At 38.9% G+C, this 17,784-nt stretch overlaps 1 protein-coding gene across 15 annotated transcripts in view; it reads left to right on the top strand.

Moving 5' to 3' along the window:
* Nucleotides 1-17,784, top strand: part of PHF21A (PHD finger protein 21A) — a 138,614-nt gene that overhangs the window by 98,311 nt on the left and 22,519 nt on the right. For 8 of the 15 annotated variants that reach the window (XM_069784488.1, XM_069784492.1, XM_069784489.1 and 5 more), the window contains 8 exons: nucleotides 4,191-4,391; nucleotides 8,114-8,368; nucleotides 10,144-10,230; nucleotides 12,477-12,773; nucleotides 14,559-14,657; nucleotides 15,763-15,814; nucleotides 16,642-16,721; nucleotides 17,143-17,203. In XM_069784488.1, coding sequence (XP_069640589.1) covers nucleotides 4,191-4,391; nucleotides 8,114-8,368; nucleotides 10,144-10,230; nucleotides 12,477-12,773; nucleotides 14,559-14,657; nucleotides 15,763-15,814; nucleotides 16,642-16,721; nucleotides 17,143-17,203 — 1,132 coding nt within the window. Of the gene's footprint in view, nucleotides 1-1,770; nucleotides 2,091-2,132; nucleotides 2,630-4,190; nucleotides 4,392-8,113; nucleotides 8,369-10,143; nucleotides 10,231-12,476; nucleotides 12,774-14,558; nucleotides 14,658-15,762; nucleotides 15,815-16,641; nucleotides 16,722-17,142; nucleotides 17,204-17,784 lie in introns of those variants that run through there. The other 7 variants (XM_069784491.1, XM_069784485.1, XM_069784487.1 and 4 more) reach the window with 5 other exon arrangements.

The following is a 17,784-nucleotide window of genomic DNA, read 5'->3' as shown; positions in this document are numbered from 1 at the left end:
AAACCTTACTAAGCTTTAAATTTGCTCCAAGGACTTTCCTTATCTTCTAGCGACATATTCATGATAGCTTTTTATGTGAGCACAGAGAAGACACCTTTTGGCACAGATATATGGGCAACAAGACAGATTTTCTGCTTAATCAAACCAAAATAATCTCCTAATGCTGTGTTAGGATCTGGCCTGTGGCATGAATGAGAAAGTGGTATCGCTAAATGTCACAATATTGATTACAATTATTACCTTTAAGAAAGGGTCATATAAGATGTGTAGGGCTCTGTGAACTCAGTGGTGTGAACGGTTCTTGATGAGATTAGTGATAAAGATGTCAAGACAGCAAGAGCTGTGAGATTATGTAGTATGCTTACGGGGCACTGTTCGACAAACAGATTTTGAAGTAGTCTCATAGTAACCGTTACAGAGGGCTAGTTAGTTTTTGGGTAGAATACGGTTTGGAAGAAAGGATGTGATTATTAATTTCTTCCATGTTCTGAATGTAAAGAGAGGATTGGCATTCGGCTTTGAGGAAAATTCAGTAAACTTGAAAGACAAATGCTTTTCATATATTTGTAGTGTTGCTGGAAAAGAAACTTGTAGGTATATGGGGAGAGTTAGAGCTTTCTGCCATGCAGAAAACTATAATGTTGTGTTTATGATGATGTGTTTATGATTGAGTTAATCTCAATTTAAAATTTTGAAGTTGTCAGTAAGAATTTAATTGGATTAAATATTCTTAAATAAGAGTGGGAAGGAAAAATGGCAATGATTAAATTTAAAGAATTAGGAATATTTCTTTAGATTCTGCGGTGCTTTTAGATGACCTCAGTCTCACTGGCACTCAGTCTCTAAGGCACATAGCTAGGACTTTATACCAGCCTTGGCAAATTTCAGTTATACAGGTTGTACTTTCTGCAGCACAAGCCACCTTCAAAATTGATTAAGAACATTCAAATAACTGAAGAGCCATTTTACAAAACGCGGTTTTAATGAAGTAGCGAATCTGACAGCAGACAAGAGTTTCTTTCATGCTGCCCTCCCGTTTAATCCCCTACAAAACAAGGCTCTGGTAAGGTTGCTGCAGACAGACACGTGCCGCGGCTGCGGAGCAGCGGTTCCAGCAGGACGCCGTGGAGGAGCTGTACGTACAGTGCCAGACCAGCGGCGTGGGTTGAGACCGAGCAGAGGGTAGTGCTGGAAATGGGCGTAGATCCGCGCTTAGTTTCTGTGGAGGTGCGACCCCGCGAGTCTCGGCTGGTGTTGCTAATTAAGCTACGTAACTTTGGCATATGTCGTTCAGAGTCTTCCTCTGGATAACGAACAGGTAATCCCAACAGTCTTGCAGGTAGTAAAAGGATTTCTGTAGTTTCAGTGTGGTGTTCGTACTGACAGTTGGTGGAAGCGGCTTAATAAACTGCATAAGCAATTGGCATGCACTGCAAACTTCAGTTTTACTCTCTGAATCTTAAAAGCATTAGATGTTTCTTCCAATTTAATATCTGCATAATGGATATGGATGGCAGGATATGCTGCTGCCAGGCAGCTCTCAGCAGCCTCTAACAGGCTAGCGTAGAATTCCAGAGCAACGGTGTTTTTCCACTCATGTTATCCGTCTTGTGCCAAATATGCTGAGCCTCAGTTTTTGCACAAGGCACTAATAAAAGTTGTGCTTCGGTCCTGTTTTTCCCCAGCTCTGCGCTCCGTGGTTCGGGCCTGGGGGTGGAACAGGCGGTGTGCGAACGCGATGTGACTCACCTCCTCCTGCCCCCCTGCTCCCGTCCTCGCTGGCTCTCGCCCTGCTGTAGCAGTGTGGCAGAGGAGTCCTCCAGCCTGCCTCTCCCTCTCCTCTCTTTCTTTTTTAGTTTTTTAAAAAAATCCTTTCACTGACGTTCCTCCCGTTGTAAAGAGCAAGATGGAAACATATTCTTGGGCCATTGCTGCTGATTTCTTCTGGTTAGGGAATCGGTAGAAGAGCACCATTATCACTGAATTTCATACAGGCAGCTGTGGAAGACAAAAACTGCCTTCCTGTTCACGCCGGGTACAGTAATTCTTTAGCCTCCTGCGCAGTGTACGTGCAGTCCATTTTTTGGCAGGTATTCCATAGGCATGTTGCGTTATTTCCTCTCCTACTTTGCTCAGTTCTCCTCTCCTCCCCCTCGGGTTACTCTCTGGAAATGTTTTTTTCAGCTCTTGTATCTGCTTGCTGAGATGGCACTTTGTTTTGCATGTTAACATGGTTGATCTTTTCAGAAAGCAATTTTAAATGGTTGTTCGGTTACTTTGTATACGAATGAGCTGATAGACACAGGCTATTTAAAACTATGTATAATATCGGAATTAGAAAAATGCCTTCTACACTCCTATTATTTTCTCCTTGTTGTAGAAGGGAACAAACAATTTACAGCTTTTAGGCTCTGACAGCTTTTAGCACTTTTCTGGATGCAGTGTAAAACAGTTCCTTCGTGCTGCCGTCCATTACCAACCCCCTGAATTTTCAGTGAGGTTGGGCCTGTGTTTCTGTTGTCGTCAGAACTGAGTGTGCATCCCCAGCCGGGGCTGTGGGGTTTGTAGAAGCCAGGCAGTCCACCTTCTGTACACCTCTGAGGCGCTGAATTCAGTCTTTTGCAAACAGGTGAGTCATGTGAGCTCACGCATTTCAACCTTATGAAACAGGGGTGGGTTTTTTGTTGCTTGTGTGTTTTATTTGGCTTTTTAAAGTTCCAGTTCTCAAATCTGCCAATTTGGGACTTTGCACCTTTTGTTATCTTCTTCTGGGCTAGAGGTACACATTCAGTGTGTGAGGCTCTGCAGTTTTAACTCATCATAAGCAAGACACTCGGAATCAAAAGTCTACAGTATGTCCACAAGAACTATGTAGACAACAGATGTTTTGTTGGCTCAGAATTTCATAATCCTGTGTGAAAGAAATTTGAGGGGAAAAATTGTTTCAGTTGCTTGTAAATAGCTGGAATTTTTTTTCCTCCATGTCTCTGTTTTGTACTGTGTCTTAATACTAATGCTTCAAAGCAAAAATCAAAACATTTGATATTGTCAGAATGGGTTTTTTTTCCTTTTCCTTTCTGTGTAAATGGAACTGCTTGGGGCAGCCCACTGTCAGCACCTGGCTCTGGTAGAGGTTTCCTCACCACTTCTGTTTCCACTAGAGCTTTCTCAGTTGAGCCCCTACATCTGTTGACTTCATTGTCCTCTTCCAAAGCCAACCTTGTCATGTAACTGTTTCAGAGTATGCGTATGCTCTTGATCAAGGGGGCTTAAGTATATATCTAAATCTTTTTAAAGCTGTACTAATTTGAGGGTGGTTGGAGTGTAGGAAAAAATGTCCATTTTCTGTCATGCCCACAAAAGGTAAAAAAAGTATTGTGGTGGTTTTTCCCTTGTCCACACTAAAGTATAATATGAACATAAATTGTGAGCCCTTATTACCCATGTGGCGACATGGTATCTTACCCTGCAGGACACCTGGTCAGCTCTTAAGTCTGTTGAGTTACTCTTTAGAGAGACACAATGGCTACTAGGAGAAGAAGCTTTTAAAAATAATTTCAAACTTTCATGGAAGCTATAATGTAATAGGAAGTCTTTAAGCTGGAAGAAATATATCTGTGCCATTTCCTTCCCGTATAGGTAGCCCTATCTGATTTTCTTTCAGGTGACAATAATATTGAACAGAATGCCCTTCCTGTTCCCCGCTTTGCACTCAGACTGGCTATCTCTCCACTCAGTTTTGATGCCTGGTACAAAATGGCATCCCCATTGCCTTGAAGTCAGCCCCAAGGCATCAACCTGAAGTCTTTTTTCATCACTGTTTAGGAATAGTGCGCATTTGAAGGAATCAGAAACTCTGGAGTCTGAATCCTCACGTGTCTCAAGTGAATATAGGTTAATGAGGTCTTGCAGCGGTTTGTGAATGGGCTGAATTTTGGTGGGTGGGTTTCTGCAAGGACAGCAAGGTCATCCTGCTGGGCAGCAGTACTGACTGCTCTGTGGCCTATTTTGACACAGTGCCCATTAGATAACACCAATATTTAAAATTCCAAAAAGAGAAATCCCACTAAGCTTCTGAGCAGTTCTTTATTTACATTAAATAAATGTAACTTTAAGTGTTATTATCTTCTCTAATATGTGCAGCTAAATAACTGTCATCATTTCTGTTTATGTTTTTGTTTATTTGGTAGAAAAGAGTGGTGGAACAGCTTCGAAAGAATTTGATAGTGAAGCAGGAACAGCCAGACAGTAAGTTTCAAATACAGCCGTTGGCACAGTCAGAAAACAAACTACAGACACCACAGCCGCAACCACTACAACAGCTACAGCAACATCACCATCAACAGCAGCAGCAGTCTACTGCACCCTCTCCAAACGTGATTGGATCACAGGTAAAAATCTCTACAGTAATTATTTTCCTTGCTAAAGGTGAAGTTCACTGAAAAAAAAAAAAAAGAAAAGTGCAGAGAGAAAATTGCAGACTTTCACTTACACCTGTTAGTGTACCAATATGAATTTCTCCTTCTATGCATATGCAGATATGGGTCTTGTGGGTTTTTTTGGCAATAACCTCCTATCTGAGTCAAAAAGATTACGTGGTTCTTACAAGTTGAATCATAACCTCACAGAAAAGAAGGGTGGCAGTATCACCTTTCTTAAAAATAAATGGAAGTTTAGCAAATGAACCTCATCTTTTCCATAGGTGCATGAATGATGGTCTGTCCATACCCGGTAGGTCTCAAGAAACAGTAAAGCCTTTACACACACTGTATGAGGTATATGATTAAAATACTTTATTTGTAAAAGACTAACACAGTGCCCACTGTATCTGTGAACAAAATGTAAGAAAACAGTTCCCTCCTCTTTCTGCTTGGTTCTTTTTAAACAGATGTAACTCATATCAAGTAATATTTACCTGAGTTTGCAAGGATTCATTTAAAAGTGTACAATGTTAATTGCAAAGTTCAAGTTTTAGAAAGTAATGTCTTTATTGGGAAGGTACACTGAATTTCAGTACAGTATAGGATTAGAGACGTAATCCCAGAACTCACCAGATAAAGTGCTCTGCCTCTACTGAGAGGGAAATTGCAAGTTTCTCCTGTTCAAATATTTTGAATCCCCAAAGCGTGCTAATAAAACAGCTAGAAAGTGCACGGAGGTGTTTTGTAAAAAGAAATGTGTGTGAGGTCTTTTAACCTGTTGATGCAATCTCAGCAGCTCATGTTTACCTGGATAGGCAGATGGCAGAATTCACCTGTGAAGTTTACTTTATGCACATTGCAGTAAATCACAACCATAGCTTTGACTGATTGTGATTCTTGTCTTCCCTTTTCCTGGAAGTAGAGGAGAGAGAAATGGTTGGGCTGTTAGTTCTCTTATTTAACTCAGCAAATTGTTTGGGATGCCCTCTAAAAATATATTTGTGAGGCTTAGGTAATTGTATTTTTCAGAAAAGAATATTGAAGAAATGAAGCAAACTTAACTTAAGGAAAAGACATTTCTGAGCAGCAACATCAGTATCAAAGCTAAAACAGAACAAAGAAATAAATATTACCGTGTCCTAAAATATTTATAGGCAAACAATGGCTCACTCTTTGCTGTATCGCTGATCTCTGTTTTCTCAGTCAGGAAACATGACTGCAGAAGCAGTTTCATGTGTTTCTCCATATTCCAGACTTTGCATTCATGCATTAACTTCCAGGTCATCTCCTAGGTTGTAAAAATTGAGGTTTTGTTCAAAGTTAAAGAGCCCTCTAGTGAAACAGTCAAAAAACTGCTACACCCTTTTGACTACCATTGATACAGTTGTACTTGGAAAGTACTTACAAACTGAAAGGCAGGTCATCCTCTCATTTGAATAAATAAGCCAGCTTTTATCCTTAACACTTTTCTACTTTTGTTTATGTTGGTGTAATTCTGAAGTAACCTCACTTGGTTCTGTATACATTTCACATCTAAGGTTGCGCCTCTGTCCTGTTGCCCCTCAATCTCTTTCAGCAAAGAGAAGCCAAATATTTTGTCTCTCTAGAAAGTTTTTTGGTGCCTACTTTTGCAAGTAATGCATCTTTCAAGTCTGTGTCAGTAAAGAGAATGCTTTCAATGGTTATTTTCAGAGTAATTAAATTTAGGAATCAAGGTATATATGCTGCCTTAATCGTGACATTTTAATATACTTAATATAGTCCAGTAAGAAGGGCTTTTTAAATTTTCATAAAGCACCAAGTCTGCTAAAAGGTCATATTATTGCCATGTTATTATGTGAAATAATGCAGACTTACTACAAATGCCACTTCAGTATGAATTCATGCATTGAAAACTTTTTAGAATAACCAAGGTAATTAATGCTCAGCAAAGTAACAGGGATATTCAAGCTCTGTGATCTGCTCACTGAAACTATACTCTCAGTACTTACAGACTTACTAGAACCCCTTGAAAGAGTCACAGTCTTGTATTACATGATTGATTACACTTTTCTTTAAAATGTTTACGGATGAATGTAATGCTTGTGAAAATTATACCATGTTACATCTCATTGGAAAAGCTTGAATAATGTTACTGCATTAGAGAAATGGAGCCTTTTGCTTTGGAGAAAGTGCAGCAGAGGTCGATAAGTTCTTGAATCTCAAAGTTAAGGGAATTGTTCATGTTGCAACAAGGAAAAGTTAATTATGTCTGGATTTTGTATAAATGTATAAAACTGAAGCATGAATTATCCTTTGATTTGGCATTATACAGTGTTTGAATTTTTTTCCACACTTATGCATAATTAACAGGGAATATAGTTTTAAGCATTATGAAATAAGAGGTGTGAAGGTAAAATGCGTTTTTGTTTAAGGAAATAATATTGGTGAAAATACTGAAGAATCCAACTGGAAATGTATTTATATTATTTTATTAGAAAGAAGAGAAAGGTCTTGTGTGACTAAAATCAAGCAGTCTAAATGAGGCGTGTTCAGAATGTGAAAAAGACTGCCTGATCCCTGGTTCTCCATTTTTTCCTGCTGTAGAGCCTAGTGCTGACATCAGGAGGGAATGGTGGTTATTTCGCACTGAGAGCATCTGATTGTGCCAATAACTGTTTTGAAGATGCAGTGCCATTGGTACAACGGATTTTTTACACCAAAAAGAAAAGAAATAAGCTCACTTGCCATTCCGTTGAGTGTCATTTGTTGTGAGTTTTCTGTGCACACTGTGTTCTGGTTTTATATGGAGACTCTCTTGCCTTGTTGCTTTTTGAATGAGATTCATAATTGTCCATTTCCCTTAACATCTTAGAAGACAGTACATTTTAAAACAAAACTATGAAATTATAGTTGTTTTAACTTTGGAATTTGTGGGCATAGTGTGTTCAGGCATTTCAGATAAATGCTGGCATTAAGTGATTCAAAACCACTCTCATTAAAACAGGCCAAGAGCAATCATGGCATCACATATATGTTCCAAAACCAGCCCATTGCACGGAAGTTAAACTTAATTGCCTGCAGCTGGACAGACTAGCAGCCAGCTCATACAACTTCAGGATAGCCCTACTGATATTCTTAGGAAAGAAAGCTAAGGGCTAAATAACTGTATGTATGGCTAAAACTGAAATTTGGGATACCCAAAATCAAAATATGTTTTTATTCTTAAAGAAACCAATTTATGAATGTTTTTTTCCCCTCTTCCTCTGATTGTGAGGATCTCTGTAAATGAAGTTTCCATTTGAAAAATTGAGTTTTAATTGAGAAGCTAATTTGCTGGTATGTTTCATAAACCTCCACCTTACAGGTTTGATATTGACAGTACATGTTTGGAAGTAATATAAAACTAAAAGATCCAGAAATGCATATGCCACTACTAACACTTGATTGTCATTTTGTCAGGAATTTGTTTTGGATCAATCTGTAATGCTGCAGGTGATTGAAATAGACCCAAAAGGTGCCTCAAATGAGAATCCTTTCTAGCTATCCAGTTTTCAGAGACATAAGATAATGTGCTTGTCTGAACAGTAGGTAGATAGACTCAGTGCTGCCTTTTCTTTCTCTTACTGTCTATTGTTTCTGACTAACCAACCCACGTCCTGTCTGATATGAAGTGTCTCTGTCTCTTACAGTGTGTTTTCTGTTTCCCTTAGAAAACTGTAACTACAGCTTCTATGATCACCACTAAGACACTACCTCTCGTCTTGAAAGCAGCAACTGCGACCATGCCTGCCTCTGTTGTGGGTCAGAGACCTACCATTGCCATGGTTACTGCTATCAACAACAATCAGAAAGCAGTCCTCAGCACTGATGCGCAGAATGCACCAGTCAACCTCCAGACAACAAATAAGGTCACTGGGCCAGGAGCTGAGGCGGTCCAAATAGTGGCAAAAAACACAGTAACTTTGGTAAGCGTTCCATGTGTTTGCCCTGCAGGTATGCGTTGGTTTGGTTTACAAGAGGGCTATTGGGGGGGAAAAAAAAAAAAAAGTCAGTTTTTTGCACAGAAAGGAGAATAGTAGGGACGTGTCGTGAGTCTTCACTAGTTGACATTGTTAAAATGGTGGTCTAAGAGAAAAGCATTTACTATCTACACGGATTGTTACTACTGTTTTGCTTTATAGAATTAAATGAGTGCTATTATGACCTCTGTGTAAAGTTTCCCCTACTAGTAGTTGTTAGTCATGGGGAAGTAATGATTGCTTTGCCCCTACCTAATCTACGTGGCTGTGTTCTGCAGAATTCCGACTCTTTTCTTTGGTAAAGGAGATGTCAGACTTTCTTCATTTGATCAGTTTGGATTTTCATCTTACATATTTTGAGTCAATCTCTCTCGTTCCCTTTGCGTGATAAAAAGTCTCTGGTGTTAGACACATCACTTAACTCTGCCCACTACCATGTCTTTGCTTACCACTTTTTCATACACATACACAGATCCTGTTCTTTAAGTATGTATTTTGGAAAGTGCTTTGATGACATCACACAGTCTTTTCCAGAATGGTTAGCCACCTAGAAATAAAAGAAGCAATGTTTTAAAATTGGGTTATATAGGCTTCTTGGTCTGGAAACCAGTCATTGTATAACATCATGACAGGGAAATTTTACTTTTGGAATAAAGGCTAAGGCTTCACTAAACAAAAATCCAATTTATCTTTATTAAAAAATACAGTTCCATAATGCAAATGGAAGTAAGTTTGCTTCCTGCTGAGGCATATGTTTGCAATCAGAATAGAGAAGACTCTTTGAGTGGAGTTTTTTCTACTGTTCTCTTTTCCCATGTCATTGCTTGCACCACTGTCGTCTGTCCTTTCTGTCTGTGCTTCATTTCTTTGCTGAATAACTTAGGTTTGGGGAGGTGATTTTGTTTTAATAATAGTTCATGATTTATGTTTCTGTAGCAAATTTCATCAAAAATCTCAGAATATTCTCCCAAGCATTAATTAATCAGTACAAGACCTTTTTGAAGTAAATTGCAGTCTTATGTGGGTGGACAGAAGTATAGAAGGGTGGAAACTAACACAGACATTAATTTCAGAGAAGCTCACTGGGTACTCAACTTAGGGTAGCTAGTAGTGCTGTTCAGAGGTTAATTTTGTGGCAGCTCTGTCCAACTGATTTCAGTTAGACAGGGAAGTACTTAGGATGCCTTAAAATCAGATCTTAATTGTTTCAAATGAATGGCCTACTTTTGAAAATTTCAAGTTGTGTATTTAGAGCCCCTCATAGTGTCATTAAGATTGCTAAAAGACTTGTAACTTTCAGTTCTTTTCTGTTTGTGTGAGATGCTCTTTCATTCTTCCCTATGCCATTCAGTATGAAAGGACCATGGTTCATATAGCTGGACATCAAAGTCTGTTATTATTTTCTGTCCGTTGTAAAGCTAATTTTTAACTGTTAAAACAAATAGGAGTTTTCATTATCTTCAGTTGAAATGGTTTTAGATTGCAGTTAGTACAGTTGAACTAAAAGAAAAGATACCTTCAATTTATGAAGCAAGGTGTAGGAACTGGAAAGTAAGATTAGCTCTGTCTTTAAAACATTTCTAATGAGGAACCTGTTACTGTGAAAAACTATTTACAAAGTGGAAAACCAGGGACATCAGGTCTGCAAATACATTGAGGACGTTGATTTTGGTGAACTGCAGAGCTATTTTTCCTCTTCCTGATCTCTTATGTTCTTCTAGCAGGTTCAGGCTACGCCTCAGCCCATAAAAGTGCCGCAGTTCATCCCTCCTCCCAGACTTACTCCTCGTCCAAATTTTCTTCCACAGGTGAGTGTACAGAGAACAAGCAAATAGAAGGAGGAACTTAGTTATAGCATAGATAAGAGAGAGTTTCTATGAACATCATTTCTGTCAGTCTTTATTGGTGACCTGGTAGAGGAGACAATTCATCTTCAAGAGGTTTGCAGATGATGCCAAATTTGAGGGTGCAGTCAATACTCTTGAGGGCAGTGCTGACATTCAGAGGGCCCTAGACAGGACAGAGGAATGGGCCAGCAGGAATGTCTTGAGCTTCAGCACGGAAGAAGGCAAAGTCTTGCACCTGGAATGGACTAGCCCCCTGCATAGGTACAGGCTGGAGGCTGGCTGGCTAGGGAGCAGCACTGCTTAAAAGGTCTTGGTTGACAGTCGCTAAATTGGTGGTGTGCCCTGGCAGCAAAGAAGCCTGGCAGCCTATTGGGCTCTGCTGACAGGACTGCGGCCAGTAGGTTAAGGGAAGAGATTATCCACCTTTCCTCAGCAATCATAAAACTGGATCTGATACACAGCATGCAGTTTTGGACCCCCTGGTTGATAAATTTGAATGAATCCAGGGAAGGAAGGCCTCTAAGATAGCTGGGGTGGGGGCAGAAATATATGACCTGCAAGGGGAGGCTGAGGGTTCGGGGCTTGTTCAGTTTGGAGAAGAGGTTTCGGGGGCACCCTAACAGCAGCCTTATTTCCAATATCAACAAGGAAATTAACAAGAAGATGGAGACAGAGGTGCTTAGCAGGAGCATTATAGACAATGATCAAAAATTGGAACAGGGAAGGTTTAGACCACGTATAAGGAAACAGTTCTCTCTTTGAGGACAATTAGGAGTGGAAGAGGCTTCCCAGAGACATTGTGGAAGCTCCGTCCTTGGAGTTCTACAAGACCTATCTGGACAAAGCCCTGAGCAACCTGGTCTGCATTTAGTGTTGGCCCTGCTCTGAGCAGGAGGTTGAATTAGAGACCTCCTGAGCCACCTCCCAACCTGCATGAGTCTGTGATAATGAAATGTGCATATGATGATCATATATGATCCTATTTACATCAAATGAAATGAACCCATGGAACAGGTGTCAAAAAAATCAAAGCATCACACAAGGCCTTAAATTGCTCTAATTGTTGTTTGCTGCCCATGAGTAAAAAAGAAAAAACAATACGTCTCTAGATTGTTCCCAAGTATTTCTGTATTGCGACAGAGAGTGACCTCTGTTTGCAGCTGAGCAGTAAAACTTGTGGTTTACTTTTTTTTTCATGGTTTGGGAAAGACACAGATTGCTTGTTCACTTAAAAAAACATCTTGGAGGAACTTTTTCATTTGTAAGAAATACGTGGTACTGTGAATAAAAGTCTAAATCTTTTACAAAAGAAAAAAGGAAAATATAGGCTGGCATCTGATTAAGATTTGAGGATGGTGAGATCTGTTGGAATGTGACCTAGTTTTCCATGATAAAATGCATTATGGAGTATTAAAGGTAGATAGGACAAAAGGAATCAAATAAGGAAAAAGACTTTATTTTCAGAGTAATGCATTCTACTTCTGTACTCTAATGATGTGATAAGTACAAATTTAACAATGGGAAAGAAATAAGCAAGTATTGGTGGTGGAGTATATGAAGATTCTTGTGGCTCTTTTCTTTCTTGTGAAAGAAGAAAAGAGTAATGACTACATTTACGTGTAGCCTTTAGCACTTTCAATGAGGGATTAATGTATAATCTTGGCAATTTTTTTGCTTAGCAAGATTGGTTGTGCAGGTGTCTAAATAATATATGGAGTTGACAAAGGTAACAGGGATTTGCTGAAAAATTTAATTATTTCTTTCAGGGCACAATCAACTGTTCATGATTTCTTGGAGGCTCAGTATAAAGCCCTGAGACACACTTTTAACATGAGAGCTTCAGCTGTGTCTGTAAATATTACATGAATTTTTTGGCTTGCAAAACCAATATGTTGATTTAGATACAGATAAGGCACTTGGCAATAAACATGCAATATAAGTGTCTATGCATCCAAATACCATTTCGGGGACAGTGACTGCATATGCAAATGTTATGGATGGGTTTTATGCAAGTAGGTTTGAAAATGTGGCTTTTCCTTCTCATAGCATACTTAGGACACTATGCTAAAAATGACATTCTATAAAAAAATCGAGCAACCTTCTGCAGATTATACAGGCTGAATTGAAAGACTTAGTAAAAAAGTTCATCTGAAATACTGATATACAAATCTCTTTCTTTTTCTTTTTTCTTTTTTTTTTTTTTGTAGGTTCGACCTAAACCAGTTGCCCAAAATAACATTCCTATTGCCCCAGCACCTCCTCCAATGCTTGCAGCTCCTCAGCTTATTCAGAGACCTGTGATGTTGACAACAAAGTTCACACCCACCTCTTTACCCAACTCTCAGAACTCCATACATCCAGTTCGTGTAGTTAATGGGCAGACAGCAACCATAGCCAAAACTTTCCCCATGGCACAGCTCACCAGCATCGTGATAGCAGCACCGGGTACCAGGCTCGCTGGACCTCAGACTGTACAGATCAGCAAACCAAACATTGAAAAACAGGTACAGATAAGAAAGTGTCTACTAATGCAATGTACCAGGTTTATTGCTTTACTGTGCCGATTTGGAGGGGATGACAACCATGGAGAAATTTTCAGTGGGTACTGGAGATACTCATGTTCCAACAATAGGACAAATTATGGAATGACTTGCAACTCTTGGGGTAGAAGTTACCATTTTCTTTAATAGGGGCTGTTGGAATCTTTTTCTCATGCTTCAGTGTTTTTATGCTCCCCCTACTGTTTTAACTTCAGTAGTTTATAAGCAAGCTACATCGCAGGACTGTACTAGTATCTTGGAGACCAAGTACAAACTGTAATCCATGTTCATACCAAGCCTTTAGGAAACACTGGAAAAATATTTTCTGTATTTCTGTTTTTCAAAGGGTGGCTACATGAAAGGCAAAAATTACGCAAAATTGTAGGGGTGTTTAATACGATAAATGTAGCCATTTCTTCCTTGATCTTGCCGTCTTGTGATTGGAGGCAAAATAGTCTAACTCAGCTTCTGAAGACTGATAGTTCCCTGTGACGAAATTGGATTGATTGAGTGGAAAGGAGACCCTCAGAAACAGAGAGTTCTAGATGTTTAGTTTTATAGTCTCTCTCCAGAAAAAACTTTTATAAAATAAAACATGACTTTAGTCAGTGTGGATTGCAACTGAGAGTCCTTGCCATTCAGTTCAAGTAAAGCAATCTTCTGTTTCACTTTTAACTCTACCATATATTGTATGTTAGTAATAGTATAATATTGTATACTGTATAATACCTTATCTATAACATAATATTTATGTAATTTATATAAATAATAATAGTGTATATTTCATTTGTAACTCTTTCATAGACTAATGTGCCTTTAAGTTACCTTCTGCTTTTGAAGTCACCTATGGAGACTGAAAATCATGTGCATGAAAGATATGCTCATGCTCAGTTCTGCTTATTAATTCTCATGAGTAGGTTCTTGCATACCTCAAGGCTGTGCCACAAGTTACTCAGCAATGAGTGCCCTTTTCGTTTGATTTGGAGTTGTACTTCTACAATACTATATTTTTGATACCTATTCCTTTTGATGTCAGCAATATTTCTTTGCTCTTTGAATAATTACCGGCAATTCAACTGTTGAAAAACATACAGAATTGTGGTGGTTTAGCAATACATGAATTTTTCTGTATATCTTCTCCATATCGTAAAGGGGAAAAGTTTGTCTCTCTGTAGCTTTCCTCACTCAGTTTGTAGCCTAAACCGCTATGCCGTGGGCTGAGGATTGTCATGCAGGGTTTGGGATACCATTGCAGATGATTATGACTTCAGAAAAGAAAAAAGCTTCAGAAACATCTGAGATTGTAGGAGTCACAGAGACAGTTTTTGAGCCATTCATAATTCTATGAAATATGAAGACTGAGGAGTGAGAAGTACAAAATGCATGTGCCATGCAGAATGGTTTCTATCTGGAAGTCTTCCATGGGATGCTTTTTCTTAAAGGGTCTGTTAGTTCTCCCATACCATATAGTGATTTCTGTAATGGAATTAACTCTTAAGATTACTTTTATTGCTTGCATGGCTGCGTGGGTTAATGGCATGGTGGTAAGGCTGTTTCATCCTTTGTTAAAGGAAAACACTTTATTTAACATTCCTCTCACATCAGATTTGTCAATTAAGTCTTTGTTAGTACACTGCGAGCTTTAAAACTGTTTTTCTCCTGTATCTGCAAAAGTATTTGTTCTGCTTTCTTAGTCAAAGTAAAAAAAGTCATTCTGATCACTGAATGAGAGAAACACTTTCTTTTCAGACTATTAAACCGCACGTGGAAGCAGAAGAGAAGCAAACAGAAAGTCGTACAGTTACTCCACCTGCTGCACCGAAGCCAAAACGAGAAGAAAATCCACAGGTATCAGAACACACCCAGAGCTTTCTTTTAAGAAAAAAAGGAAACACTCTGTCCTTCAGAAAACATTTTTCCCTCTCTGTTCCCTCAAGACTCCCTAACTTTAACATTCCATACATTCTTGTTGAACAGTAGTAGTTGATAAGGCTACAGAATAAGAACTTTAAATAAATATAATGCATTGCATTTTTCAGTCCTGGAATGCATTTGACTTCTGACTCTTTTGTAAGATAGAAGATCATAATTTCCTTCTGATACTTCAACCAGGAGGCTTAGATTACAGTTTTGATTTCCATTCCTTTGAGGTTTTAGACTTCTGGAGTTATTTTTAATGCTGGAGAAATGTCTTTATTTTGTTTTATAAAATATTTCTGCTCTGGTGAGCAATATGGAAAGAGTCATATATGTTCACATTCTGCATGGGTTTTATTCAAGTTTCAGTCCAGTTGGTTTTGGGGGAAAAGACTGGCCAGAATGGCTGTTTCTTAAAGCCTTTCTGCTGTGTAGGGCTTAGGAACTGATTACAGCTAAATGCTCTACTACATTTGTTTTTGTAGGTGGGTTCAAATGGACTACTGTGGAGCATTAACTGTTGTCAGTACAAATTCTGATTTTTACATGTCTGTGCACTTCCTGTGTTAAAATTAGAATCCTTTAAGAAAGCCATAGCTCTTGTCAAATGGCACATGTAAACCAGAGTTGCTACTTGTAGTTCACAGTATATGGAGAATGATCTTCAACTACCAATATTTTGCTGGCAATTGAACTGTGTTGGTATTTACTAAGAGCCAATCATATAATTGGTTCAGTGCTGGCCTGTAAGTAAGAAACCACTTTCTTGTTCCCACCTCTGCCACAGCTCTGTGATCGTGAGCAGTTGGCATTTCCTTGTATCGCAGCCTAGGTTCCCATCTAGAAGATGGGACTGTTGTCTGTCCTCTGTAAAGCGGTTTGACATATATGAATGAAAAGTGATTTATAGAAGCAAAGTATTACCAATAACATTTTTGTTCCGTAGTTACCTGTCAACTGACTTCAAAGGGCCTAAGTGACATAGCTCATCCTAACAGTTGGACTTGTCATGATCTTTTTTTCTCCCCCCTCACAGAAACTTGCCTTCATGGTGTCTCTGGGACTAGTTACTCATGACCATCTGGAAGGTAGGAAAAACGTCTTAAGTTGGTTCTTGAACTCCCTGTTTCATGGCCTTTCTGAATTGAAAGTATGGGTCCAAAATATTTCTGTATTAAATGGAGTATTTTCATGCACAAAAGTACATTTGGGATGTCTGTACTCTTGATCTAACTTAGTTTGTTGTGCATACTTTTTTTATTCCTCTTATTACGTTGAAACAAAGCAATTACTTATGCAGCAGAGATCAGTGGTTGGGAAGAACATGTATGCTCTGATGGTAGGAAAGCAATTTGTGACAATCCCATTGCTTTCTGGACAACCCCTGTATCTGCAAAGTTACACCATGGTTAATTTTACTGTAACCCACATGTGGACTTTTCATTTATTTCATGATGTCACGGGACTGTAATCTGTAGTGAATGAGTTAATAGATTATAATTGGGTTTATAGTTTAATCTCCTTAATCCTATACAGTGAAATACAGCCTAATATTTCAATGGCTTGCATATTTTTGTACTGTGTTTATTTTTAAGTATCAACAAGGTTACCAGAGGCTTTTTGTTTCAAATCCCAATTACACTGACCATGAGTTTAAAACGTCTTAGTCGTGGAGTACTTGGCGAGAAGATGGCAGTCATTTCATTAGTTAGTTGAGCACTGCGTTTGTATTCCTTGTCAGCTCTTAGTTTTCAAACCTTCAGAAATTAGAAGTATAACAAAGTTGCCTATATTCAGCGTGATTGGTGTTCTGTAGAAATGTTCACAGCTCTCCCCACATGCAAACTGAATTCTGAGGACTTTATATAATTTCCGAGACCCATTGTTTTCTAACCTGAATGCTTTGTTTTACAAGAAATCCAAAGTAAGCGACAAGAGAGGAAAAGAAGAACAACAGCAAATCCAGTGTACAGTGGAGCCGTTTTTGAGCCTGAGGTATTAATTTTTTGCTGGGGAAAGCTGGTATTTTCATTCTGAACTTGTGTGTCTTTTCTGCCATGTTGCTATCTCCTAAGCGATCTCAGTCCTAACTAGATAGGCAAGCTATCATTTATAATTCAAAAGGCCGTTGCAATGATAGGACCCTCAGATTTTTAAATAGTAAATGCATTGGGATGTTCTTCTAATGCATCTTTTTCTGCCTCTTCCTATGTAAAGCTGATGTTAAATAGCAGCGTGTGTTAGTCTTACCACTAGGTCTGCTTGCATATCAGCCTGAAGCAGTCCAGATGTCAGCAGTAGTGTAAAAAAAACAACCTTTCTGAAGCTGTGCTTCAGAAAACAGAACAGCCAGTAATCTCACTTAGTACTACTATGTAATATTAACCAACAAAAATTGTTATATTCTTCCCTGCAGCGCAAGAAGAGTGCAGTCACGTACCTGAACAGCACAATGCATCCCGGGACACGTAAAAGAGGTGAGGTATACTTAGACCTGTCTCCCTGCTGTATGCCTCTTCCTCCATCTTGCATTTGCAGTCCCCTTGTTAATTTGAAGAGCAAAACAAAGAAGGACTCTACAGTACTTCATTTGTCCAGTAAATTTCCACAGCAAAGGTCATGACTTCTAGGGATTAGCATAGCAGGTTTTATTAGGCAGCTCAATGTTTCATTTCAGTTTCACTCTCCAAAAAAAAAAATAAAAATACAGCAGATAGAGCAAGTGAAACGTGAGATGCTTGAACATCATTTAGTGGTATAAAGCTGCTGTCAGATCCTCTTGTTAATAACTAAATTGTATTGTTACTGTCAAGAAGGTGGTTATGGAAAAATGTCTGTGCCCTGAATAGGAGAGGAAACTTAGTGTGACAAAAGCTTTGTTCCCCACTGGGGGTAGAGATGGGTCCTTCAAAAGAATTTATCTTGAGCAAGAAAGGCTAACGTGCTCATACTGAGCACTTTTCTGCAACCAGAGTGCTACTTGTCCTAAAATGAGAGTTGGATCTTTCGTATAGGTATGCAGTATTATTCAGTAGAAATCCTTCTGTAGAACAGGTGA

The sequence above is a fragment of the Haliaeetus albicilla genome, chromosome 5, assembly GCF_947461875.1.
Source record: "Haliaeetus albicilla chromosome 5, bHalAlb1.1, whole genome shotgun sequence".
NCBI classification, from domain to species: Eukaryota; Metazoa; Chordata; class Aves; order Accipitriformes; family Accipitridae; genus Haliaeetus; species Haliaeetus albicilla.
Note: the sequence above shows the minus strand (reverse complement) of the source record. Positions and strands in the feature narration are given on the sequence as shown.